Genomic DNA, 27,933 nt, shown 5'->3' with positions numbered 1-27,933 from the left:
AGGATGAGTCAATAAAAATTCCATTTTTTCTCAATCTATGCTTGAATGCAATTCATACTGTAACTGCTTAATTAAACCTTTAAATTATTTATAAATGTTAACTATGACCATGTGTGTGCAACTGTTATTTTAACAACCTGCATTGTACATCTAAATAACGTCTGTGTAAATAGTTTGATTTTTGTAGCAAATTATTATGAATTTAAATGTATTTAATGGTCCCACAGGCCAGGGTGAGTTGCCTTCAGGATGAGGAGATCAACTGGTTCGGTTCCGCGGATCAGACGGGGAAGAGTGCTAAAAAAAGTACCCGAAGACAGGATCAGTGCATTGCCTGATTCTGTGCTGTCCAATATCCTAACTTTTCTGCCACTCGAAGATGCAGTGGCCACTTCAAGTCTTTCGCAAAGATGGAGGCATGCATGGACCTCAGTTCGCAACCTCTGCTTCGACGATGGGGGTCCCATGGGGGCTGCTGCCGACAATCCTGACCTGGTGGATGAATTTAACAACTTCATAGAATCAGTGATGGCTGGAACAGACCCCGTATCAATACATACGTTCTCGCTTCGGAGTGTCAACGCTATACGTAGGGATCGGTTTCCTTTGTGGGTATCTCAGGCAATAATGCGGAATGTTCGGGAGATGGAAATCGATATTATCCAATACGCACCCATGCAGTTGCCCGGTTGTGTTTACAGCTCGATGACGCTTGAAGTTCTTCGACTACACACTGCATTTCGCTTAGCAGATCCTCCGGATGGTGTGTGTTTTCCCCAACTGAAGATTCTTCAAATATATATTACCCATCCTGAAAACCGAGTCACAGAGAAGCTGTTTTGTAGTTGCCCTTCACTGACGGAACTCAGTCTGACAGTTTTGATACAACCAGATGATCCTCCAGCGAACTTCATCATTCAGTCGACAACTCTTAACACATTGACGTTTGTGGTTCTCTTCGCCTCGTTGCGAGGGATGTCATACCACCATCGTGCTGTCATTATGGCGCCAAATCTCCAACTAATCCGTATTGTTGATAACATGTTGATGGAATACGAGGTTCATGAGATGCAATCCATCCAGCAAGCAACTTTAGATCTTCAACATTGGGAATCGGATACAGTTGATCCACAACGTGCTCGCAACCTCATCGAGGGTGTCGCGACAACAGCTTGTCTGATCCTTTCCGGTGGCGTTCTTCTGGTACGCATTCTCATACTATACCAGCATCTAATTATTCATCTACAGCACCGGGTAATTTGAGGTTGTAAACTACCATATAAGGGGTAACATTTGCAATGTGACATATTGTATCAATGTAACAACGTGATCGCACACATGCAATTAGTATAAAGTTTAGTATAAGTTTGGTTTGACATTTAAACTGGGCAAGTAAGTAATTGCATGTAAATGGATTATATAGTAGTTTAAAATGTCATTATTTCCACTGTCAAATTGCGAATGTCAGAAACATGATCCTAAATTTCACCAACGTAAAACAATGGTGGTGGTTGAGTCCTTGCAGGGTAGCAAAACAATTACCACAAAAAGATGATATAAATGTTTGTGTGCTGTTTGAACTTTGTGATGTGACATGAATTATAGATTGTTAACGAAGGTTACATGTGGATGATGAATAACGACATCTATTGTCATAAATTTATACAATTTATGAAACTCTCCCTGCGCCGCTGTCCTCAATCCGAATGTGAGAGATAGGTAGACAGAGATTGATATACAATTTTTTCATCTGTTATGACTGTTAGGATTTTGTATTGATCATCCGACGGACATCTTAGGATTTTGTATTGATCATAAGGCTGAGATGTATTGTTTTGCTTGAACTGTTAAGGAATGTCAGCAAGCCTTGGACAATCGGTTAATTATTTGTTACTTGAAAGTGACAGTACGTTGTTATTGTTGTTGTTTGTCTAATAACCAATTACACCGCAGGCACTTAAGCGGGCATGCGAAAGGCAGTCCCTGAGTCGGTTTGACAACCTCACCTCTTTGGATGTTGAGGTTCGACGAAGTGGCTGGAAAGGTCTGCATACCATCCTCACTGCCACCTACAACTTGCGTACCTGTATATTAACAAAGGTCAGTAAGACAACAGTCATGTGCAGTCATCAGGAACTGGGTTCAATATGTTAACCATGGGTTTGCCTGTTTTAACTGATCAGGGAGATTGGTTCGACGTAAACGACCACGCACTTGGCTGGCTGGAGACAGAGAATGTGCCCCATTGCTTGAGTGAACGCGTGACAAAAATAAAGATGAAAGCATTTACTGACGGAAAAGATGACGTACGCCTGGTGGAGTACTTCCTGTGGCATAGTAAAGTGTTGGACAAGTTCAGATACCACTGCCACGGAAGTGTTCAAGGTGCCAGATTGCAAACACTCTGCCGTAAAATTCTCAACTTTCGAATACAGTCTCCTACTGTTAACATTCGGGTCACTAGGGAAACACTCAACTAGATGTGTTTGGTGTTATTGGGGCCGATTTATGTCATTGGATTTCGATATGCTGCGGGACTTCCATTGGAGCTGGAATTAATGTGTAATATTTCCATTGGATGAGTTTTCTGTGATATATTTATGTGCTTTTGTAACTGCGATCAAACACATTTGCAACTGCTTTCCTTGAGTTCCCTTGGGCAGACTGATTTATATTATGTAATGACCCATATCCTTTGTTGATGCACCTGAATGATTGATGATAGCTGAAACAGAAAGCCAGTTATGCGACCTGCCCGTTTGGTAATCGCTGCTGTAACGAAAATGTAATATTACTTATTGACAACCTCAAACCGTAACAGTAACTAAGTGTTAAACGTTGTATGTGACTCACGTAAAAATTTTGGAGTGTCCATGAATAGTTGTGGTTTTATAAGGAATAAAAGGAGTTCCAACTCAGGAATGCACAAGCGTAGATGAAACAAAAAATGGGTGGTGTTACAACGTGCAAAATGTTGATGAAGCATTAAACATCCGTTACCAAGTACACATTATAGCAAATGCCATCAAATAATAAGTGGCAAGCAAGTATTAATGTCACGCCTTGGATTAGTAATGCACCACTTGAAGTTAGTCCTCATATTAGGGCACATGACAAGGGTCCGCCTACCGTGTAACAGATTAACGGCACCACTGAATTTTTTCTGTTTTATACAATTACACAACACTACCCTACATTTTAAGGGTCACCCTAAAATGCTACAGTTTATTAAGGGTAATTTTTAAAAACCTCCCCTGAGGTTGGAGGTTGTTGCAAGTACATGGGTTCACATTATTTTATCTGTAAACGATCCCGTACCATAAGTTAAAAAATTTATTGACTAACTGTTGACTTTGAAAAGACAATATTACCCATGTTGATAATAATTTAGCGACTGACACAACTAAAGTACAAGGGCTGAAACGTATGATGCGTAAGGGGAACTGCCTATATTTTTTTGACATTTTCCCCCTTTACAATTCCAAATATTTACAATTTCATAAGTAATTAAAACAAATATTTTAACCAGGATCAAGTTATGATATGTCTTTAACATCTTAAAAAAAGTAAATTTAAAACTTAATATATATATATATATAAATTCCCAATATAACCATTGGTTAGCACATTAATTTAAGGCTCACAAGCGGCACACATACACACAATTTGCATTTCTTCTTCCCCTTTACTCTTAGGCTGTGTTTACTTGCTGGAGTGGGAGTGAGGAGTGTGGATTCCTCCCACTCCAGCGTTTACTTCCTTAAAATGGCCACGGATTGGGAATCCCACTCCGTGGGCCCCACTCATTTTTGGAGTGGGGAGTGGGAGTGGGACTCCCATTGGGGGAGGTGGGAGTGGGAATCCACTCCCACCTCTCCCCTTTTTACCTTTCACTTTTAATTTAATTTAATTTAATTTAATATTTTATAATTAATAAAATAAAATAAAATAATATTTATTTAAATAATAATATTATATTTAACTAAATAATAATTTGCATTGATTCTAAGTTAAAATTATTTTTAAATAATATTATTATATTAATAGAGAATTAATAAATATAATATTATGATATTTATTTTAAAAATAATAGTACTATATTTATTTAATATTAATAATAATAAATAGTTTATTCTAAGAAAATATTAATTTTGTACTAAATAATATTATATTATTATTTTATATAATAATAAATTTAATATAATTATATTAAATAAAATAAAATAAGGTTTCATTTTATATTAAAATTAAAATTAATAATTTATTGTTCATAATTAAGAATATTAATAATTATAATAAATTTACAAATATAATAAAATAAATATTATTCATTAAATATATTTTTTTATTAGTTTTGTAATTAAAAACTATAATTCTTTAAATAAGGATTTATAAGATATTTAAAACTATTTACTCCCAATCCAAGACAAAGTAAACACATAAATTGGATTCTGATATCTATTCCATACTCCCATTCTAGTGTAAGTAAACAACTTACTCCCACTCCCACTCCACACTCCAAATCCTAGGATTCCCACTCCTCATGATTCCCAATCCAATTCAAAAAGTAAACGCTACCTTAATGGATTTTGGAAGCTCAAATAACACAAGCAACTTTTACTGCCCATCCCCATCATTACCCATTCAACATGCATCATGAGCATTTTCCAACAACCTCTATAAACAAAAACATATTTGAAATAGACCTACACATGAATGGGTCCGCCTAACGTGCAACAGTTGCACGGTATCCCATTTTTTGTCTTTTTTCAACTCAGCCAATGGATCAACGGTTAAAGTGTTCAACGGCCAGGATGTGTTCAATTGGCTATTAACACTTAAGTCCCTACTGTTTATTACAAAATCATAAAAGTTAAAAGTTTTTAAATATTTACTTACATAATTTCTGTTGTTTTAAATTTTTTAAAGTTTGATCCATTGACTTAATTTGATCATAAAAATAATTGATGGTGTAAATATAATAATGTAATATCACATACAATTTTTAAACATATGAAAATTTGATAAATGTAAATAATATTTTTTGATAAATAATATATATTTAATGTAAAATAAATAAATTGAATATGTTTTAAGAATATAGGTTATTAACCTTGATACTTTAGAAAATTATAAAATAAAAAGGTGAAATTTCAAAATAAGAAACATGTAAAAAGTCTTAGGTTGTAAAATTTTATTATTTTAATATTACAAAACTTTACTCTTTTATTACATTTTTGTTTTTAGCATTAGTTGACATGTTAGTTTATTTATACATACAATATGTTAATTTACCTATAAAATATCAATATATATATAGCCCAACAAAGTTATAGAAAGATAAATAAAGAATAACATAAAAGGAAGTTAGTTTATTTTTTTAAGAATATTTCAAAAGCATTTGAGCTTCATATTTGTTGAGAATTATCATTTTTTTAAGATATTTGAGCTTGTGAATCTTGTTGTAATGATAATTTATTATTTATTCTTGATTAAAAATAATTGAATAGTAAATTTATTGATTTCCAAATGCTCTTTCAAATATAGGGTAGTTGGTTAATTTTTATTGTATTAGCCTAAACTTTGTGATGATAGCTAATCAACCATTGTAAAAGATCTACCACGATTATTTTTACTTTCTCTACATCCCTCTAGACCATCATCAATAAAAAAGTTAAAGGTCCGTTTGGCACACTATATTATGTTATATTATATTATATTATGTAATGCACATGTATTATATTATATTATATTACATTAGCAGTATATTATAATAATTATAATAAAATTATACAACATTTGGTAATTGGTATTATCCTGTACTGCATTAATTTTGTACTAAAATTAAACTAAAATTATTTAAATTTATTATTAATTATATTAAATTATTATTTGCATAATTATTTTTACATAAATATAATATGATATAATAAAATAATATTATAGTATAATTTATTTTTTTTATTTTTATTATAATTAATAAAAATTAAAAAATAATTAAAATATATGTAATGCTTAATTAAGGCAAAATAATAATAATGACAGTGGTATTATTTAATAGTCAAAACAAAAAAAAATTATAAAGTTTAATGATGATGACGACGACGACGACAACATTAATATAAATATAATAATTAGAATAATAAGATTAATAAATTTATTAATATTAATAAAATAATAATTCAATAATAATTCAGTAATAAATTTAATATATTTTAAAAATAGTGACGGTAATAAAATTAATAAATAATAATAATAATGATAACTGATAAAGCAATCATAACAATTAAAATAATAAATTTTAATAATAATAATATTATAATAATAATAATGACATTAATAAATAATAATAATAACAGTTAAAAAAAATTTCAAAAGTCATTTTATAATTTTATCCAGAGAAAAGGACCTATACTACCCTAAATTTATAACTTATAGTATCTATTCAGTTTTCTTATAAATATAGGGTAGTGTAGTGTAATTGTTGGAAAAAGACAAAATTCCGTGGTACCCTGTTGCACGGTAGGCAGACCCCACATGAATTAGTGAGTTGTCAAATGTAAAAAAATTTAAGAAATACAAACTTTTACTATCAATCCCCGTCATTACCCATTCAAAATGTTTCGTTACCGTTTTCCGGCAAGCGCCATACACAAAATCACAGCGAATTGACTGAGAAAAACCAGAAAATTTATTAGAAAAATACTAGCATAATTTTGATAAATTTGCACATATGTAATTTTTTTTTTAATATTGTAAGGAAAGATAAAAAACTTGATCATGGTGAACATAATTGTTTTATTTACTTATAAAATTGTGAATATTTGTACTTGTAAAGGACGAAAATGTTAATAAAGTCAGTGATTTACGCATCATAAGCTTCAGCCCTTGTACTTTAGTTGTGTCAGTCTATAAATTATTATTACGGGTAATATTGTCTTATCAAAGTGAACAGTTAGTCAATAAAAATAAAAACCCCAGATAAATTATGGTACGGGGTCTTTTAAAATTAAAATAAGTTTCCCCATCTACTAGCAACATCCTCAAACCTCAGGGGAAGTTTATAAAAATAACCCAGTTTATTATTTTCTTCGGGAATGATATCACGTGTCTTAGTGGCCAAGGGACGGGGCTGAACTGCTGGGCTGCGGTAAGTGAAGGGCTCCCTCGCGTTTTAAAAATCCTTGCACGCGGGAAAAGACACCAACTTGAAGCTTCTTTGTGCCGCCTACCCTATTGAAAGAAGTTTCGTAGAAGGTACTGAAAGCAGAAGAATAAACTTGCGGACAAAACATATTTTAACAGAGGAAGAAAATATCTCAACCACCTGAAATTTGACGTTATCTGATGGTGAACCTATGACCACAATGACTGATTCAGACGAAGGATTGTATGACGGAGATGATATGCAGTACCAGATTAATGTAACTTCCGACGATGAACGCAGCTCAGATGCATCAGCTCACAATGAAGTGGAGACAGACAATGAAGGGGCAGGAATGGTGGCTGAACCGCAGTTGAACATCGAAGGCGACAACCGTGGAGGAAGTGGTCAGTTGGAGAACGATACTCAACAACAGCAGTGTACTGAAGATTGTAGTGAGGCTGAGAGTGCGCTTCCGGAAATGTTAGCAAAAGAATTCGCAAGTGAAGAGGAGGCTGGCATATGCTACCAAGAATATGCAAGGACAGTTGGCTTCGGCATTCGGAAACACAATAAACGCAGAAATGTGAAGGGGAATATCACTGGCAGAACGTGGGTTTGCAGCCGACAGGGATTCAGGGCTGCAAAGCACATGGAAAACAGATGCAGAGGGCGAGAAGCCAAGGCTGTTACAAGGACGGGATGCAGAGCACAATTTCGAGTTATTTACAATGAAGATACTGGCCGATGGGCGTGTAGTTTTCTTCAACGCGTCCACAATCACAACTTAACACCGCCTCAGCTAGTGCACCACATTAGGTCTCACAGAGGAGTGACGGGTCCCGACTTGTCAGCAGCTTTATCATTACATAAAGTGGGCGTGAAGCCATCTCAAATTCACGAGTTTATGGTTGACAGATCAGGAGGTTACGACAAGGTTGGGTATAATAGGAGGGATGTTGAAAATAGGCTGGCTGCCACGAGGCATGCATCGTTGAAAGAATCAGACGCTGAGACATGCCTATCATATCTTGATGGAAGAAAAAGCTCGGATCCGTCATTCTTTTATGACTTCACAATCACTAGTTCCAATCGACTTGGGGACTTGTTTTGGTGCGATGGCGGATCATGCGCAGATTATGCATTATTTGGTGATGTTATTGCATTCGATGCAACTTACAAGACCAATGCATATCGGAAGCCTTTCGTGGTTATTTTGGGGATAAATCACCATCGGCGAACAATTGTATTCGGGTTTGCTCTGTTGTCAGATGAGACAGAACACACGTACACATGGTTGTTAGAGACATTGATGACAGCAATGAACAACAAGCATCCGAGGACAGTTGTAACCGACGGGGACAAAGCAATGCGAAATGCAATAAGCAAGACATTTCCAGAAGCTTCACACAGGTTGTGTTGCTGGCATTTGGTCCGAAATGCTCAAACAAATATTCAAAACCCTGAATTTACAACGGAATTCCGCCGCTGCATGATGAACGCTTACACAAAAGAAGAATTTGACCGAAAATGGAAATTGATGGTGGATAACCATAATGTTGCCGCAAATGAATGGGTTGTTAAGATGTTTGAAGATAGACATATGTGGGCTGAGGCTTATTTGCGTGGAAAGTTTTTTGGGGGAATGCGAAGCACTCAAAGGTCAGAAGGAATGAATGCGTATCTAAACCATTACGTGAATAGAAGGCTCCGATTGATAGAATTTGTTAAACAGATGGACCGACTAATGGATCGACAAAGGGAAGCAGAGGGGAAGGATGACTTTAACAGTTCTGATGGACGTCCTGTTTTGGTTACACATTTAAAGATGTATGAGCAGCAAGCAGCTGAAAAGTTCACAAGGGCCATGTTTCGCCTCGTACGAGAAGAAATCGACAAGGAAGCGTTGTTAACTACAGAAATGTGTGACCGGGATATAATGTCAACAACGTACAGGGTTAGGCGGTTTGGATCGGTTGGAAAAGAGGTGAAAGTAGTGATTAATGAGACCAGCAAAACCTTATCCTGCACCTGCAAGTTGCTTGAGACAATTGGAATTCCATGCTCGCATTCATTTGTTGTGTGCAAGGCTCAGAATATGACAGAAATTCCAAGTTCGATGATTCTTTCTCGATGGAGTAAAGCTGCAAAGATAAAAGCTCACACTTCGTCCGATATAAGTTGTAATAAATCACATTACATGACGGAGCAGGCTCGTATTGGCCAAATATATGCAGCATGTCGAAGTTTGCTAAGATTCGCTGGATTAAGTTTGGCCGCATACAATGTGGCAATTACAGATATTCACCAGTTGACTTTGAAGTTGCAGGCAATGTCTCACACCGAAGAACCAGCAAGGCAACCTTTAGCGAGGAGAGACACAGTAGTACAAGATCCGGAAGTTGTTCTTACCAAAGGTTCAGTTAAAAAAACGAAGATGGGACAACCACAACAACGAAAATGTAGCAGATGTGGTCAGCGAGGGCACAATGTTAGAAAGTGCAAAAAACGAGGAGGGACAAGACAGCAGCTGGATGACTGTTCAAGCCATTGCATGCAATTTTTTTGTGGTAGTAATGTAATGGGACCAAATGCGACAGACGCAGCAGACACAAACCAGGCGCCGCAACAACCCACACGATACCTTAACGTTATGTCGCGGCAGCAAATAGGAGAAAATGGTAGACAATTTTCTCCTACATCAGAGTCATGGTTCCAGCAATTTTCAGCCAGTACAGCAAGTCAATCAACCGACCCAACTCTAAACACAAGTGCCTTTGCAAGTGTATCCAACTGCATTGCAACCTCATCTTCTACACCAACTAACTACGCCCACATTTGGAATTTGTAAAAGAATATTGGCGCTACTCCAAAAAGATCTAGAGGTTGGGGATTTAATACAACTATTTTTTTGCTCCCACTGTATCCGTTAATTTTGCAACAAAAAAAAAGAATATTTAAGAGGCAGTTGAGAAACAATTTTTATACCTATGCCAAGCTTAAATAAGCACAACTTGCGTAACTTCATTCAATCCCTCGTTGAGTTCAATTACTACATAAAGCATCTTCCTCAGGACTACAACATAAAATGAATATTTCAGTAACTTGGCCAGGCCAAAGTATCAGTATCATATAATATGCAGAATTCAGAGAAGATGTTATTTCAGCTAACAGCATGTACTGATATAATACTCCAGGAACAGCCGTCTTGACAAATTAAAAATTGACGGCAATGTAAACTCATAAATGATTAAGTTCAGTAGTGAGACACTGCGGCATCCACGATGGAAACTTTATTGTTATATGCCAGCAACAAAACATAAGTTGTTTATCACTCACAATTGTCAGTGGTTGATTGTGCTTTTTGGAATGATGAACTGCAACTGTCAAACCCAGTAATTTTTTCTTTTCGGAAAGCATGGATGCACTTATACAATAGAACGTCAAATCAAATGCAGCTAATGGCGGCGACCATGCCCCATTTGGCTCGCACTCCGAAGCTGTCGTACGCGCTTCTTTTCAATCGCTTCATAAATTGAATGGGCTTCATCGTCAACACGCGATCGATGCTTCTCAGCCTTCAAACGAACATTGTCCTTCAAACAGTTGAAACTGTATGTCATGAGATCTATCAGAATGCGTGCCCTCTCACTATCTGAATCAAACTTTATCTGAATGAAATGAACAAACACAATAAGTACAAGGCAGCAAAAATTGAATGGATACATAATTAATATTAACGGCCTGGGTTATAGCATTGAACAGTTAAAAATGTTACGCACCTCTGCCTCCGAAAGGCATGACCACATTTTATGTCTCTCCATCATCAACATAACATATAGTGCACAATCAGATTCGTTACGTATACTGGCCTGCCTGGTACAAAGCTGGATTACGAACTCGCTCATGTTTAACCTTCCCGATAAACAATTTGAGCCACAATGTTGCAACGCCATCTCAATGAATTGTAGCTGCAGGAACATCCGTCAATCGATAGATTGCAGTAATAACAATAGTAATATTTGACACTTCCTTTTAAAACAAAGGAGGATTATTTACAACAACAATGGTTCATTTATAAGTAATTTTTTTTGGCAACAAAGTACACTCGATTGGCATCTACATTGGTAACTCACCGCTCGTTTGCATTCAACAACGAACATTTGTGACTTCATTGCAGTGGGCAGTGGATCCCATATCTCCACCCGCATTTCGTATATTAATACAACCAATAAGTACCAGTGTGTAAAACCATGGTTCACCGGGACAAAAATCTATTGATGATTGCAATACCAGGGTGAAATAAACTGACAGATAACATCAAAATTAACTAAAAACGAGGTTTGCTGATTGCTTAAGTAAAAAATGCTTACTTGCTTACACGAACCAATATTCGCCAGGTATAAATCACCACTGATAAATTGTTTAATACCAAAAGTAAGGTCTGTGGGGTCCCCACTGATGTTATCGTGCAACTGTACAGTTTATAGAACATCAACGCTATCACAGCCGAAACTAAAATTATAGGCAATGGAAATAGTGGGTTGCCAAACTTGAATAACAAATATTTGTAATGCTCTAGTTAAATGTAATTACAAGAACAATATCTCAACTTACATGCATAGTAAACAGATGCACCATATTGAATGAACACACGAAATTTTATGTTAAACTGTCCCTTAGGGGATAAAATTTTAATATTGCAATATAACACAAAGTCCTTACAGCAGAATACGCTGGCAGAAAAAGGCTGAAATTACTGTTTCCCACGTTTACACTCGCATTCGCAGATAACAATTCTGAGACAGCAGAAACAATCTGAAAAGTACGAGTATTAACACTTGCATGTAAGGGGTATTCACTTCATTCAACATATAAACAAATAACAAAAACGTCAAGCCCCATTAAATTCCAAGAGCAATCATTATAAAATGTGTATGTATTATTCATACAAGTACAGCACTTGACAGAAGGTGGTTGTACCTTCACATTGATTGTACTTCTAGGAGAGAGACACATAATATCATGTCTGCTGATGCAATTGAAGTTCGTCTTAAAAACTATTTCCCTGCAACGGAAAATCTATCATGCAGACATTTTTGCCATAATTATTGATTTCCTACAATTAAGTCCGTTTATTCGAAGCTCAAACACAATCAAGTAACTTTTTATATGAATGCCAGTACTAATTCAACGACATAAGTAATACGTTACCCCTTATTCAAATTTTCATCCATGCAGAAGTTAATCAACATCTCGTCATCAGTACTCAAAGGTCTTTGCATCACATATGGTCCAACCCGATAACGTGCTCTGCCAGCACCTATCTGATTAAGTGGTGACTTTGGATGGACTACATTCCCAGTCTTTTTATTCGGTTCTGAACACTTCTGCACCACAGCAGGCTCCTGCAACATATTTTCCTCATAATAATTACAAAATTATAAAACATAAATTACATTCGGTTAACCAAAAACAACTAAAAGAAGATGCAAATTTCAGATTTAACTTTTATTAGTTACAGATAACCTCAATCCTTATGTTACTATGCAAGCTTTCACTGCATGGTGGGGACGTCTGAGTCTCCATGACAAAATCTGCTACATCAATTAAATCCATATGTTGTGCATCTTCACAAACATCTTTTTCCTTGATTTCATTATTCTGGTACATACTGCCACTTGCTGCACTTTTGTACAATTGCTTACTCTCACAGTTGGTGCAAACTCCCTCTCCTTTGGTTGCATCACTCCAGTCCTTCCCCTTATCGTTATTGCCATGGTTACTGCGGCACGATCCATCCGTCTTTAAATTTTCAACATATCCTGATGGCCTACTTGATATCACTACTGCCTTATCCAATTGACTAACTGACTTTATTTTCGTCATTCCCGGGGCTGTTGTCATCTGTCTAACATCCGAGTCTCTAAAATCTTCTTCCACAGCCATACTGCATCCATCTGACCTTGAGTTCGCCTTTATTACAGATGCAGCACAGACTCGTATCTAGTAAAACAATTTTACAAGTACGAAGTTATAAGTAAAGTGCTGAACCAAATATATATGTAACATCCAACTACAATAAATGTAAAGCAAGGACATATTGAAAAGCAGTATTCATGGATCGCACGTTTTTCATTGTAAGCATATTATTTGCTTTCATAGAATCCCACAAATTTACAATTCCTTTTTCAGATTACCTCATCGCTACTATAACCACCTTTATTCTCTATCCATTTCATCAACCGCTTTATCTCATCTACGTTCCACAAGGCCAGGGGACACATAGACCTGTCTCTTTGTACTTTTCCATACACTATAGAATTAAAATAAAGCATCTGGAATAAACAAAAACAACAATGCAAATTATAGTCAGTTACTCAACTGAACAAAGTGAAGGAAAATATTGACACTATATCATTCCAAGATGCGATATCACCTCTAAGTACAAAAGACAGCCGCCTATGTATGCCAATTTCTCTTCCTTGTACCTAGTAATGCCTTCAAGAAATTTATGAAAACAAAATGTGGCCCAATTCCTCTTCTGGATACAGTTCACATCTTTCAAAGAAAATAAGAAATTACAACTTATGTGTACTCCACCAGGGGGACATAGAACAGTATATAGAGTAAACAACATAAATGTGACTTTGAACCTATCATCGGCTGCCGTCGAATTACTCAACATTTCTGCCAATTTCTTGATGTTGATTCCTGTAGATGATGCACTGAACATCTTTACATATGATTCAACTTCTTTGATGTCACCCTGTAATCTTAAAGGCATGCCCCCATCTATTAATCCCATGACATGACCAAAGCTATTAGCACTGAGCTCTACCTCATTACCATTCAAAACTACAACGCGCCTACATACATCAATCCTATCTACCAACCAACCACAAAGCTTCCTTTTCAGCCTACCACTATTCAACTCAAGCACGCTCCCCATACCCATTTCACATACAGCTGCTCTTTGTTCATCAGATAGATTTGTAACAGCTGCTGCCAATCTGTCTGGTGCACATCGTGTAAAATATGTGTTAGTTGCTTCCCCTTTGACTGCTTGTTCGACTCGGACTTTGTACTTCCATTTCATCTTTGGTGGTAAATTTTTAAATGACGTCGCAATTTCCCTTCGAACCTGCAGTTAATAGAAACACACAGACATACACCTTATTGCCAATTAAAAAGGTGTTGCGGTACACTAAATTTTATTTCCATTTAACGCACCTCTCTTGTAATGCTGGTGTTTGCATCTGTTGCCTTCATTTTACGCACAGTTGCACCACTGAAAGTAACTCAAATCATTTCCAATCCACTCGTCATTGATAAAATTTAGTTATTCGGATAGTAAACATACTTACAAATAGCTGATGAATCCATAATGGGTATTACGTTCTATTGTTCGATTGCCTTCCATATCTTCGTTCAAGCTGTTTACGTCCCTACATTTTCGCTTGCGAACCTCCCCTACCTTCATTGCTGCACTGAAATTATAAATGAGTGCTTCTAACGAACTGCGCCATTCTGATTTTACAGAATTTAATTACAGGGTATGTGTAAAACCACAACAATAAGATCACAGTCTATAAACAGACTTATCTGTAACAACCATGCCACCGTCTACAATGTTAATCAATCATTTTCATAGACTCATTTCGAGGGGCTTCACACATTAAATGCCCATCAACATTCTTGATTTTCTAAGAAACACATTCATGCTAATTGATTCCAACAATCAAATTAACAATTGAACACTAACATCTCATCCATACATTATTGGTGACCAGAAGATAAAACAAAGTTAACAATTTCATTATAAGAACATGCCATAAATGTATGTCCTCATCAATTACCCATATAACTAATTGATACTTACAAAAGATATTTACTTACTAACAAATTTCAATTCATCGTCGAACACTTTTAAGTCCCTCTTGTGCCTTCAAACCGGCAATTAGTGCAGTGAGATTCCTCAAATCAGTCCTCCCTAGTAACATCACATTCTTTGACGACCCCTGTTTACATACTTAATCGAAAATTTTCCCCATTACCACTCGTTTACTGAACTCTTCCACCAACTATTCAACTAACCCTAAAAACGTCTTTTATAAATATTCCAACTAAAACAAATTGCAAGTTTATATCGAATTACCTACTACGTTGGATCATTCGATATGCCCACACTTTCAGAATCAGAAATTCCTTCGAATGCACATGCCGGGAATTTTTTTTTTTTATTTCACCATCGCCTCCCTACAACTGCGCGGACATATTCATGTACACATCAACCGTTTGCTAATATTCCACCAATAATTGCGATCCAGGAATACCAATTTCGTGTGTTCACTTTTTGTCTACAGATTGATTTTCAAATGAAATCGCTGAAACGGTATGTCGTAGATCAAAGATCCTGAAATGCACGCTCACTATTAGATGGTATTACACTCACCCAAAACCGGCTACAAAGGTTGTCAGTTCTCGCGGCCTTTCTCCAATAATTAATTTAAACCGTTGGATTGAACGAGTAACCATCCAATGGCTTCACAGAATAAAGACAAAAAAACTGTGGCACCGTGTCACTGTGGCACCACAGGATGACCCTAATTTTAAATGGTTTTGGGGTGGAGTGTAAGACCTTTTTTTTTTTAAAGTTAATTTACTTCCACTAATACACGTGAAGAAATCTATTCTTACGGTTCGAATTCATGAATATTATTGGACTACAAGCTTAAGTGATCGATTAGAGTATATACATATAATAAATTTGGGACGCATGGAAGTTTGTCTATGAGTGATTAGGGTGAGGAGAAATTAAAATAACAATGGACGTGTTGAGTTATAATAAAAAAAGTTGATTGAATAGTGCATTAACCGTTACTTAGACGATTAATATTTATTAGGTACACATAATTTCTTATCAGTTTGCTAGGTAAAAATCATCAGTTGGTCACTGATAGTTGTTAAAATAATCAATGCTATTGATAGGTGTTTCTTCTGCAGGTGGATCAGCATCCAGCTGCAAGCGCTTGAAGTCGGGGGAACTAAACTAAACTAATCACCTTTAAGCTTCGCTCGTTCCACCATTTGGACCCGGATCGGCCTGCAAAATCCAAAACCTGACCGGGCTAAACATTTTGGACATCCCTAGGGCCTTGACAGCTAGACTAGTGGGTCTAATCCTAATGGGCTGATCAAAGGCACGCCCATTCTTACTTGCACCGACATGCCCGTTGAGCGGATTGACATTTGGGTCTACCATTCTTTCCCCTGCGCCAAGAAGTTTGTGAGTGTTAATATTCAATCTAATTATTGACATTTGCGTAATCTCTTCCCGACACCAAACCCACAAGTTTATTTGCGGCCAATATTAATTAAGAATGAAATAAACCTAAAGAAAAATAAAGTCGGGAAGCTATGACTGACGGACTAGAGCAGGGCACAAATCAGCCATACAGCCACCATGATAAAAAATCAAGATATATCAAGTAGTAGAAATTGAGTAGTGCCAACATATATATTAAAGTTTACTACGAACGCACAGTGCTAACATATATTAGAGTTTATTATGAACGGGTAAACAAAAGCCTTCCGTCAACACTTAAGAATGTGCTCAGACTTAATTTAGATGAATACCTTAATTTTATTAAGTTATTATTGTCGGGAGCTGTTAATACTTAAAACACATATCAATGTAGACATGAGCGCCAAGGAGGCTATTGTTTTGAAGAAAAATTGAGTACAGTCGTCTATTTTCAATCTCGAGAGCTTTACACAAAATGAAAGTGAGGTTTGGCTGACTCACGACTTATTATCCCTTTTATTCAAAGCTTTTGTATATGTTCTAATGGGAATGTTCTAATCAGGGATTTCTATCTATACTAAAATCAGTTAATTCCAATACAGTATATTTTATCATGTAGTGTATTAAAATATATAATTTTTGATCTTGTAACTCAACATCGACTTTAATATGACGGATCCCTTATTGGAAACCACTCATATGTCTAGCTGTATATATATGTTTGAGCACACTTTCATTATTGAAAGTTTTTAGAATATTGAAATTGGCATTGTGACATAAATTTGAGAAATGAATATGTTGATTTCGGATTAGAGAAATTTCGGTTAAGAATTTATAGTGTTTGGATGAGAAGATTTTTAGGGGAACTTATATTTATTCTAAAATTGAGAAATGAGTTTTGAATTTGAAAACGATTTTTAGAGAAACATATTTTGAATGGAACAATAAAAAGAGATTAAATGAAAAGGGGTGATTTTCTTTTAATAAAAGAAAAAGGAAATTAACATCAATATGTGTCAAATTTTTATTGGGGAAGCACCACATCAGCAGCACCCACTAGTTTTTCCTAACGACGGTAGTACTGAAAATAAAACAAAGCTTTTTTCTGTTTATCACAACGAAACGACATGTCGTAATCTTTTCCGAATGCAACTGGGACAACATTCACGTTGCTGAATTTGTGTGTCTGTGTCTACTGTCTATATATATATATATATATATATATAAATCCCGCGTTTGCTTCCCTGGAAAACAAAAGTGCTGCCGTATTGATGATGCTGTAAGAATGGAGGACGAGGAGTGTCTCGAGTACGAAGCTTTGGCTGAAAGAAAACGAAAAGCAGCACTGCAAAATCACAATGACTGCACTGAAGGGGAAGCGAAGAAGAAGAAGATGGCTATGGAATCACAAGACAATGATGATGAACGGCGGCGATTTGAAGCCATAATTTTTGGGTTTGGCTCCCGGAAAAGATCAAGAGAGGCAAGCAAGAAATACCCCTCTGTTTTCTCATGGTTAAATATACAGTAAATTCTTATATAGAAAGAAATATATTTTGAAATCATGCAGCTTAAGAAAAGAGGGAGGCCAGAGGGATCAAAGAAGAAGGTTTGCCCTGAAATTAGACGGATGCTCGGTGATGCTTCACTTCATTATGCTCTTGGTCGTTATGAAGAGGTGAACTTTTTTTTTTTGTTTTCTTATTTTTGAAGGGAGTTGTTGCCGAGAGTTCATGTGCTGACTCCTCTTGGTTTTGGTTGCAGGCCATATCTGTATTGCATGAAGTCATTAGGCTAGAAGAGGAATTGCCTAATTCATATCATATACTTGGACTCGTCCACGATGCACTTGGTAATACTGCAAAAGCCATGGGCTGCTACTGGCTTGCCGCATGCTATAAACAAAAAGATTCATCTTTGTGGAAACTCATTTTCCCCTGGCTCATGTAAGTATTCTCATGGTTGATGACGTTATCATTTAATGCATGATGATACGTATTGTGAAATGGGAATGTTCTGTTCTAGTACCATGCTAATGAGAAGTTATCATATTTAATGCACAATGGGATGCATCAGGATCAAGGTCTTTCAGGATTGAGTTGGTAATTGAACTGGCCAAGCTCACAAGGTTTAGAACTATTCTGGTTCCTATTCATATAGAAATCAGAGACACTAACTCCTATAAATTGATGTCAACAATAATTCAGGCCTGCAAATATTTTATTTGTTTGTGATCTCTGCACCTGTGCTTTAGACCATAGTAATTTTCTTAGTGTGACCAAATTGCTAGAAGAATGACAGAAGAATTTACTTTTGCCCTTTTTCTCATATTGAAACTCTCCTTTCACCGTGGACAATATACCTCATAAATGAAGCCATCATTTAAATATTTTGAACGGGTTGGAAAAGTGCCGGTACAAATGTTGAATTCAGCTTACGGCTTCTAAAGTTAATCATTGAATGGAATGAGTGAGTTAATTAATGAATTTATCCGTACAGAGAACAAGGAGACACAACTTGGGCAATGAGTTGCCTTTCTGAAGCTGTAAAAGCAGATCCTAATGACTTTAAGCTGAAGTTTCATCTTGCATCTCTATATGTTGAGCTTGGAAATTTTCAGAGAGCTGCTGATGTATATAGACAAATGGTGCAGCTCTGTCCCGAGAATATTGAAGCATTGAAGATGGGGGCAAAGGTTTTACCTTTTTCTTTATCTGTTAAAAGCCTGATTTGATTTTATGAATTTACTTCACTATTAAGCAAGACAGAGTACATCCTTAGGATGGTAGTGCCTTCTGCATGCAAAGAGCTTCTTTCACGGCTTTCCTGCTTCCATTGGCAAGGGTTTTCTTATTATGATTAAGATGATTATGGTTGTATGTGTTTTCTTATTTTTAGTGTATTAATCTTGGATAGTTTTTGAGTAAATTGGATATTTAGCTGAATTAGACTCTGATCCAGTGCCACAAAATTTCAGTCTTATTTCAATACAGCGTTGTCCACTAAATGTTTCAAGCACTTTTAAGTACTCAGATATCATTCTCATCTGTCTGGAGATTTCTTTTTTCATATGTTTGCATGCAGTAGGCATTTAATATATCCTTTCTGTTTCAGTTGTACCAAAAAAGTGGTCAGATTGAAAGTTCTGTTGACATTTTGGAGGATTATCTTAAAGGTCATCCAACTGAAGCTGACTTTGGTGTGATTGATTTGCTAGCATCCATGCTTGTGCAAATGAATGCATATGATAGAGTGCTTAAACATATTGAGCTGGTTGACTTGGTCTACTATTCTGGTAAAGAGCTACTTTTGGCTTTGAAAATCAAAGCAGGAATCTGCCACATTCAACTTGGGAATACGGATAAGGCAGAGGTTTGTTTGTGTCCTTCCCCTAATTTGGGATTGTATAAGAATTTGCGTATATAACCTACCTCGAACTTTTTCTGGATTCTGTAAGCATGCATGAAGTCACTTGTTTATATTTTGGATTTAACTTCTTGTAAATCTTTTCACTTGACTTCCAGATTCTTTTAACTGCAATTCATTGGGAGAATGTCTCAGATCATGCTGAGTCGATTAATGAAATTGCTGACTTATTTAAGAATCGCGAGCTTTATAGCACTGCATTAAAGTACTATCATATGTTGGAGGCAAATGCTGGAGTTCACAATGTAAGGAGAACTGCAAAGAAGTTCTCATGCTCTTGATCTTGATATTTGACTTGTTATATTTTATACCAAGCTTAAATCATATTTTAATCTTAAGAAGAACCAATGAAATAACCAAAATTGACTGATTACTGTTAAAAATGTTCCAAAAATTAAACAAATTACGTCCATTCTGATATGTTTGTTATCTTTTTGGCTGCAGGATGGCTGTTTACATTTGAAAATTGCCGAGTGTTCCTTGGCCTTGAAAGAAAGAGACAAAGCAATAATCTACTTCTATAAAGGTAATGGAAACTCTAAACATTAAGAGTTTTCAACTGTATTAATTTCAATATGCTAATTTTTAAAACGAGAAAAGATACAGAACATTATCTGATGAAAATCTTCCAACAGAAATATGGGAATGGTCTTCCTGGCTTTTTTTGTTGAGAAACCATACTGATGAAATGAATTTGATTTTTCAAGGTGCTTTTGATCTTTAACTTGCAATTTAGATGGTTAACTTATCGTTAAATGTCTGAGTAAAGTTTCAATTCAGCTTTGCAAACACTTGAGGACAACATTGATGCTCGATTAACTTTGGCTTCACTGCTCCTTGAAGATGCTAAGGACGAGGAAGCAATTTCCTTGTTAACTTCCCCTATGAGTTTAGGTAAATTTATTCTGCTAATTTTTCCCTTATGCTGAATTGTTCAACATATTCCACCGTGCTCAATATTATCATTTTGATTTTTGACATTCTCTTGTGGCTTATATGTACAGAGAATAAATATGTGAACTCTGATAAAACTCATGCTTGGTGGCTGAACATAAGAATTAAGATCAAGCTTTGCCGCATATATAAAGCAAAAGGGATGATTGAGGGCTTTGTTGATATGCTCTTGCCCTTGGTTTGTGAATCAAGTCATCAAGAAGAAACATTCAACCATGAAGAGCACCGTCTGCTTATTATAGATGTTTTTACTTTTCCCTTCCTCTAATTTGGTTCTTTTACGTCCTTATTCTTTTACCATCTTGGTTTAGGTTTTTAACTTCTGATTTTCTTGTTTTGTTTTGCTGAAGTTCGGGATGATATTTTCATTCTTAAAGAATTTAATCTTTTTGTGTGATTTTTTCTAAATTCTCTTCTTGTTTCACTTAGTTATGGTCCTGACTTGTAATTTTTTTTTTGTTAATAGTTGTGTAAGACATTGACATCCTTGCATAGATATGAGGATGCAATAAAGATTATTAATCTCATTCTGAAATTGGGGTACGGAAAATTTCCAGTTGAGAAGGAGGAGCTGAATTTTCTTGGAGCTCGTAAGTTTTGAACTTGGAGAATAATATTTCCTTGTTAGCTTGTTTCTAAACATGCTTCGCTCAAGCTTTTTTACCATTTTCATATTTCCAAAGAGACTTCTCTATCTTAAAACAGATTAAATATTTGCTTCTCTAGAAAGGATAAAATACGCTGACTTTTGAGGCATTACTGAGCAAAGTCATATTTTTCCTCCAATTGCACAGAAATTCCACGCAACACTACGGATCCTAAGCTTTGGTTTGATGGTGTAAGATTCATGGTGAAGCTGCATCCCCACCGCCTCACTACCTGGAACCGCTATTACAAATTAGTATCAAGGTAATGCTCCTTACTATTTTTGCATTACAAAGAGTGAAAAATGGCCTCCTATCACTTGCCACAATATGTCTTGCAAACAGTAGAAAGCACTTGTGAAATCTAAGCTTTAACTGTTTTAAATCAATCATGGGAGGGAGAATTTTGTGAGAACCAAACAGAAGCCTCTTTAAAAATTTTTAAATGTGTAATTTGGTTTGGACATCTAAGTACTCAGTGATGAGTTTTCTTATGATATTTTAGATTTGAGAAAATCTTTTCGAAGCATGCCAAGCTTCTGCGTAATGTGCGAGCCAAATACAGAGATTGCGTACCACCCATTATCATTTCTGGACATTAGTTTACTATGATCAGTCATCATCAAGATGCTGCTAGAGAATACCTTGAAGCATATAAGCTATTGCTCGAAAATCCTTTGATTAATCTCTGCGTGGGTATGTTTTCCAATTAAAAATATTTGATAGTTAACAAAGAAACTAAAAAAAGAAAAAAAAAATCCTTCTAATTTCTATTTTCTCCTACAGGAACTGCCTTGATTAACTTAGCACTTGGAGTTAGACTTCAAAACAAGCATCAATGTGTTGCACAGGGCTTGGCATTCCTCTATAATAATTTGCGGCTTGCTGAAAATAGCCAGGTTTGCTATTCCATTTTCCCGCGCACTTCATTTCATTTTATTGTCATTGACACATTGTGGCATCTGTATAGATGTCATGTTTGTTTGGTAACCTGAATATTAATGCCATTACAAGCACAGATGTTAACTCAATACAAGCGTTTGGTTAATTGCAAAAACCATATTTGAACCATGCTCATATGTTTTATGTAACAATAACTTCTGCTGTTAAAACTTTATGCAGGAGGCATTATACAATATTGCTCGTGCATATCATCATGTTGGACTTGTATCTCTTGCTGCATCATATTATGAGAAGGTGCTTGCTATGTATCAGAAGGATTGCATCATCCCTGGATTTCCAGACCACATGGAGGATTGGAAACCAGGTCACTCTGACCTTCGCAGGGAAGCAGCTTATAATTTGCACTTAATTTACAAAAAATCAGGGGCTGTTGATCTTGCCAGGCAGGTCTTGAGAGACCATTGCACTTTCTGATTAATTATTTTTCACAATGACATCAATAGCTTGTATATGATGATAGTGTATTTTATTTTATTTATATCAATTTTAAATTCATTAACCGGCTTTGATAATGCATAATGATCAAGGTTTTTCTCTTTTCGTTTTTTGATAAATTTATATATTTTGGCTTACTTGGAGAGAATTATATAATTGAAACGTAGAAAAATGTGCGTGTGGAGAATGTTAATAAGTGAAAAAAATACTCGGTGCTTGACACTGGCATATTTGTCAAGGATGGCTCCCTAACAAACGAATTAATTGTGGCTTTATATGTGGCTACTTTATTTGTTAAGTTCGAAATTTGTAAAATGCAAATATATATGCACATGAGAAATATTATATATGCATGCAAATAGAGAGTTTTGCCAAGTTCACGCAGTTATATAAAGTTGCATAGGCAGGGAGTCATACATTGTACACATTAGTAGCTACATTATACAAATTAGTAGCTGTTTTTATGTCCCAAACAAAAATAAGTGAGAAAAAAAAAAAAAACACATACTCCTCAAAGGAGAAAAGAGATTTGAGAAATTTTCAAAGAAAAGATTATGGTCCTCTATTTGCTCCAACTCGAAGCAACTTTGGTCAATTGCACCAACTTGCAGCTTGAAAATGGCTTCGATCATCCCTCTCATCATTATCACTTTGAAGTAATGAGTTTCTTGTTTTTCAATTATTTTTTTTCACAAAATATACTTTATTTATTTCTTACTTCTACGTACTAACTATTTTTTCATGATGCATCATATAGTTGGTCTGTGAGAGGCGGAGTTGTAGACGAAAGGTGAAAGCTAATGTGGCATATGATAGTTGGGTTCCATTTCCCCTTAATGAGGATGATGATTCTGACTCATTTGAAGAGTACAACTCTGACAGCTCGTTTGATGAAGATGAATATGAAGCAGAGAAACTTGAGCGCAAGGAACTTATAAACATATTATGTAAAAACATCCCTAACGTTCACTTTTCACATTCGGTAAAGAGTGTCTTCAACTAGTTACTGCTTCTAATTCTATGCACGGCAGCTCATGTTTAATTTACACTTGCTACTGATACATGCTTTGTTTGAATCTTTTTCAGTGTGAATGTGGTAACATCATGTGGGTGATCATGAAGCTTGGTTATGGTTCACCACTTAAGGTACCAAAGCAAGATGATGAAACTCCGGATATAGACCCTGGTATAAGTTATGAGCTTAACTACTACAATGGTGGCTTTGATGTTGGTGGAGCTGAACCTATCAATTACCAAATGGGTGGAGGTTGGCAAGTTGACATGGTAACATATTTAATCATCTAACAATTCTCATCAGCTAGCTTCTGTTTATACATTACGAGGGAGCATGTAAAAATATATTTAAATTGATTACTCACTGCGTTATAAGTTTGATTAGGTTGGTGGTACCGTTAGCAGAACATTTCAAGGTGTTGATCTTTTGGATGTTAATGTGAATCTTCAAGATGGTGAAGAAGCAAAGTTAGAGCGCCCTGTGCTCATCATGTCCCCCAAGGCTTCTTTCTTGCTGTTTGAGAATTAGCTGTTGTTTTTGAAAATTTTTATAGAAGCATTTTACCGAAGATAATAAGTAAACTTGTTATTGAACTGACCTTCAATAGATTCACAAAAATATTTTAATAACTTGTTCTGATAATTTATAAGCTTGCACTGGCTGTGATTGAACAATGGCGTTGTTCTGTTCAGAAGAGAACATATTTTCATTCTAAAGAAACTCTTTATCAACGAAGAGAATCTCAAATAATCTAAGCCATCCATTCACAGCATTTTAAACACAATATTTGAAAATCCAATTTCATCATTTAAGATGATCAAAGAACTTTGTTTGAAATGTTGGTTCATTTAAGACATCGACCTGACTTTTTAAGCGACAGCCATCCCACTAATCTTTTGGATGGTAAGTACCAGGCACTTGAACAAGAAATATACAAACCTTGAACCTTACCGGTCGCATTTGGCTCATTATCTTGGAGGAGATAATCTAATTATATATATGATCATATTGTTTAAATTTCAAAACTGATGTCCTGTGTAGACTCAAATGGTTGTATTATACAGATATAAACACGCAGGGAGAAAATCTCTACTTCCAGGCCTAAATTATAGAGCAAAACTTCCATATCTGGTGCAGAAAATCAGTGTCCAGTAGCCACGATGCATGACATATCAGTGGATGACTATCCATGACATAGTGTCTCCACTGGCAAGTTCAACAGGAATTCTACTGACAGACAGATAAAAATCAATCACGTTCTAGACGGTTGTTAACTTGCTATTTGCTTCCTCCAAAATCATCTGCGTAGAAGAACCGTTTGTAAATCCCAGCTTGGACATTACATCTTCCAGACGATTGGCATTTGTTAGGTAGAGATAACCAGCCTACAGCATAATTGGTCAATAGGTTAAGACAAGCAGTGAAGAAGAAGCTATGACCAGATAAAAGTAAGCAAACAGTGGAGACTGGTGTACGGAGAATAACAAGGTTTTCCTTCCCTTGATTAATTTACCATTAGTACAACCCCCAGAGTAAATCATAATGCATTTAGCAATCTGACAAGAAATGAAGGAAAAACAAGGTACAAGGATACTGACTAGTGTTTCTAATGACGAGGCTCTATTATAAACTGCAGCACCAGCACGTCTTTTTGTTCGTGTATTAGCTGAACCAACATTTTTTCCCCAGCGTACAACATCCCTGCAGTAATTAAATCAAATGCAATGAGTTAGATCGCAATTCCTATAAACAAATGAATACCATTTTAGTGTCATATTTCTCATTTTTAAAAAACATGCATTAGCAGCAAGAAGATATAGCTAAAAGTGAATTTTTTCATATCCTTCTACATATCTGAATTCTTTAAAGGCAGGTCACCCATTCCAAAAGTAGAGAAAGCTTACAAAGGGCATTATATCTGTTACTAACCTTTCCTCCGCTGATAAGTAACTGTCATTTAGAAGTTTCTGGAGCAATGCATCCTGAATGCGGCAAATACAAATGTTAGAATTTTCACTATGAATCTAGAACTCTCATTGGCACAAAAACTGGCCTTACGCTAAAGTGGACTTACGAAGAAACTTATGCGAAAAGATTTATCAATCAGTATTTTCATTTTAATAGGTATGTAAAAATTACATGAGTAGATTATGGACAGAGAAACTAACCCTAGAGCTGGAAAATACAATGCAAAGTATTTTAAAATCCTGAAAAATGGTAAGGTCAAAAAAGGAAAAAAAAAAACTGAAACATGGTGCAAAATCACTAAGAAATAATTTTGAAGCAATAAATCTTGAATTCAATTGCTAAAAACACAATGGAATGCCACAAAATGTGAAAAATGAGTTGAGATTAACAAATAACTGGTGAGACTGGAGTTCTTAATTAGACATACTATATTTTCCTATAACAAGAAACCAAAAATCAACATAACATAAACTATGATACCTGTGTTTCACAGCGTACTACTGCCATTACTCGATTGTTGTATTCTTCAATACTCAGTGGAGGAAACAAAAAGTGCCTGCGAGCATATAGCTGCATAGTACGAGAAAACCCTTGTAAGATAAGCATGAAGGTTACATTCGCAAAAAGAGACAATAAAAAGGAATATTCATGTTAGCACCACTTAACAAAAACAGTCTTATGTGCCTTGTAGCTTGCAAAAAGAGCCCGTGAAAAGTGAAAAGGTGGATTGACTTTCTAAGGAAGGCATCAAGCAGAACAAAAACAATGAATTGGTGCCTTAGCCCCCCCCCCCCCCCCTCCAAAAAAAAAATGCAAAAACAGTCCAGCATCATGGATCCCAACAAAAGGTTTGATGACAAAAGACCAATTACATTATGTAGATTAAGCACAATTTCAACAAGCATTGATCAAATGAAATAATCAACAGAAAACATACCTCGTAAATGCAATCACCGATATATGCTAGTGATGCTGCATTGAATACCGATCGAGGTTTCCCCACTTTTGGTGGATTTGGCAGCCACCTCTCATATCCCATATAAGATTCATCCAAATTTGCAACCACCCCTGCATCAAATTCCAATCAAAATTGAATCATTATCTTTTGCATTAGCTTTAAGTTCCACTGAACTATTAACCAAGTAAGACCCTAACTTTGTCAAAATTTTCAATTATTTTCTTAGCTATGAGCTGAATTATGTCAAGCTTATAAAAAAGACAACATAAACCATAGAACTCAAACCCATTTTCCTTTTCACTTTCTAAAACCTTCCCAAACACCAAACAGAGCTAAAACCACACAAAAGATACCATAAACAACATGAGAACACTTCCCAGTACACTAAACTCATCTCAAACGAACAGAATTCACACTATCGATATCACAAAAAAAAGAAAAAAAAGATAACATCTTTACTTAAATTCTCATGCTTTTCATTTCATTTTTAATAAAAAAAAAAGAACTCTCCTAAATTCTCTTGCTTATCATTTCATTTTCAATTAAAAAAAAATGTAAAACATTCATAAATTCCCTTGCTTTACGTTTCATTTTCAATCAAACAAAAGAACTTTAAGTGAATACCTTGAGTTGGGTGCTTGAGGAGGTCGAAAACTGACTGGTCTGTGCTGGTTGGGGTGACGGTTGATGTTGGAGGTTTAGCAATTGCAACGTCACTTTTGTTACTGTTACTGTTGGTATTAAGATTAAGGGTTGGCTTTTTAATTTTCCTCGGGGCGTTTGGATTATAAGAAAGTCTTTGTTGGGTGTCGAATGAAGCTCTTACTCTTGACGAAGATAATGAAAGTGGCAAGTATAGACAACTGGTACAAGTAGTCGCAGGCATTTTCTCAGGAATGACGAGGAAGAGAAAGCTGCTATTATTTGGAGGTAATGGGCTTTCCGCAAGGAAGATGGGCTGCGTTGGTTAATATCCCTATGTAGACGACGCGTCGTAAAAGTTTTACGCCGCGTGGACAAACGACAGTCGTTTATATTTTTCTCTTTTAGACGATTTGTCGTCTATATTTGACGTAAAAATTTTGACCATCATCCAAAAAATACGGCTGGAAATTTACA

The 27,933-nt window shown here is 35.7% G+C and overlaps 4 protein-coding genes across 4 annotated transcripts; 3 read left to right on the top strand and 1 right to left on the bottom strand.

The window, feature by feature from the left end:
* Positions 1 to 249: 249 nt before the first annotated feature.
* LOC18035896 (F-box/LRR-repeat protein At4g14103) lies at positions 250 to 2,480 on the top strand. The gene is made up of 3 exons (XM_006426468.2): positions 250 to 1,203; positions 1,954 to 2,100; positions 2,184 to 2,480. The coding sequence occupies exons 1-3, from the start codon at positions 250 to 252 to the stop codon at positions 2,478 to 2,480; spliced, it is 1,398 nt and encodes a 465-aa protein (XP_006426531.2).
* Positions 2,481 to 7,367: 4,887 nt separating this feature from the next.
* LOC112096780 (protein FAR1-RELATED SEQUENCE 5-like) lies at positions 7,368 to 9,995 on the top strand. The gene has a single exon (XM_024180469.1). It carries the CDS (start codon positions 7,368 to 7,370, stop codon positions 9,993 to 9,995), a length of 2,628 nt encoding a protein of 875 aa, XP_024036237.1.
* Positions 9,996 to 17,706: 7,711 nt separating this feature from the next.
* On the top strand, positions 17,707 to 22,859 carry LOC18036123 (general transcription factor 3C polypeptide 3). The gene is given in 14 exon segments (XM_024180720.1): positions 17,707 to 17,934; positions 18,022 to 18,129; positions 18,216 to 18,397; positions 18,951 to 19,146; positions 19,566 to 19,823; positions 19,976 to 20,122; positions 20,322 to 20,403; positions 20,658 to 20,771; positions 20,882 to 21,075; positions 21,298 to 21,421; positions 21,626 to 21,740; positions 21,981 to 22,171; positions 22,262 to 22,374; positions 22,598 to 22,859. Coding segments are annotated over 14 exon segments (2,277 nt in total). The 5' UTR covers positions 17,707 to 17,736; the 3' UTR covers positions 22,853 to 22,859.
* A 1,929-nt stretch (positions 22,860 to 24,788) lies between these two features.
* Positions 24,789 to 27,745, bottom strand: LOC18036012. Its single transcript, XM_006426466.2, has 6 exons — positions 27,439 to 27,745; positions 26,794 to 26,924; positions 26,337 to 26,426; positions 25,818 to 25,870; positions 25,487 to 25,589; positions 24,789 to 25,273 (listed from the first exon to the last, which is right to left on the bottom strand). The coding sequence occupies exons 1-6, from the start codon at positions 27,698 to 27,700 to the stop codon at positions 25,148 to 25,150; spliced, it is 765 nt and encodes a 254-aa protein (XP_006426529.1). The 5' UTR covers positions 27,701 to 27,745; the 3' UTR covers positions 24,789 to 25,147.
* Between the last annotated feature and the right edge of the window lie 188 nt (positions 27,746 to 27,933).

Source organism: Citrus clementina, unplaced genomic scaffold (assembly GCF_000493195.1).
Source record: "Citrus clementina cultivar Clemenules unplaced genomic scaffold, Citrus_clementina_v1.0 scaffold_7, whole genome shotgun sequence".
Lineage (NCBI taxonomy): Eukaryota > Viridiplantae > Streptophyta > Magnoliopsida > Sapindales > Rutaceae > Citrus > Citrus x clementina.
This window is presented reverse-complemented; position numbering and strand designations above follow the sequence as displayed.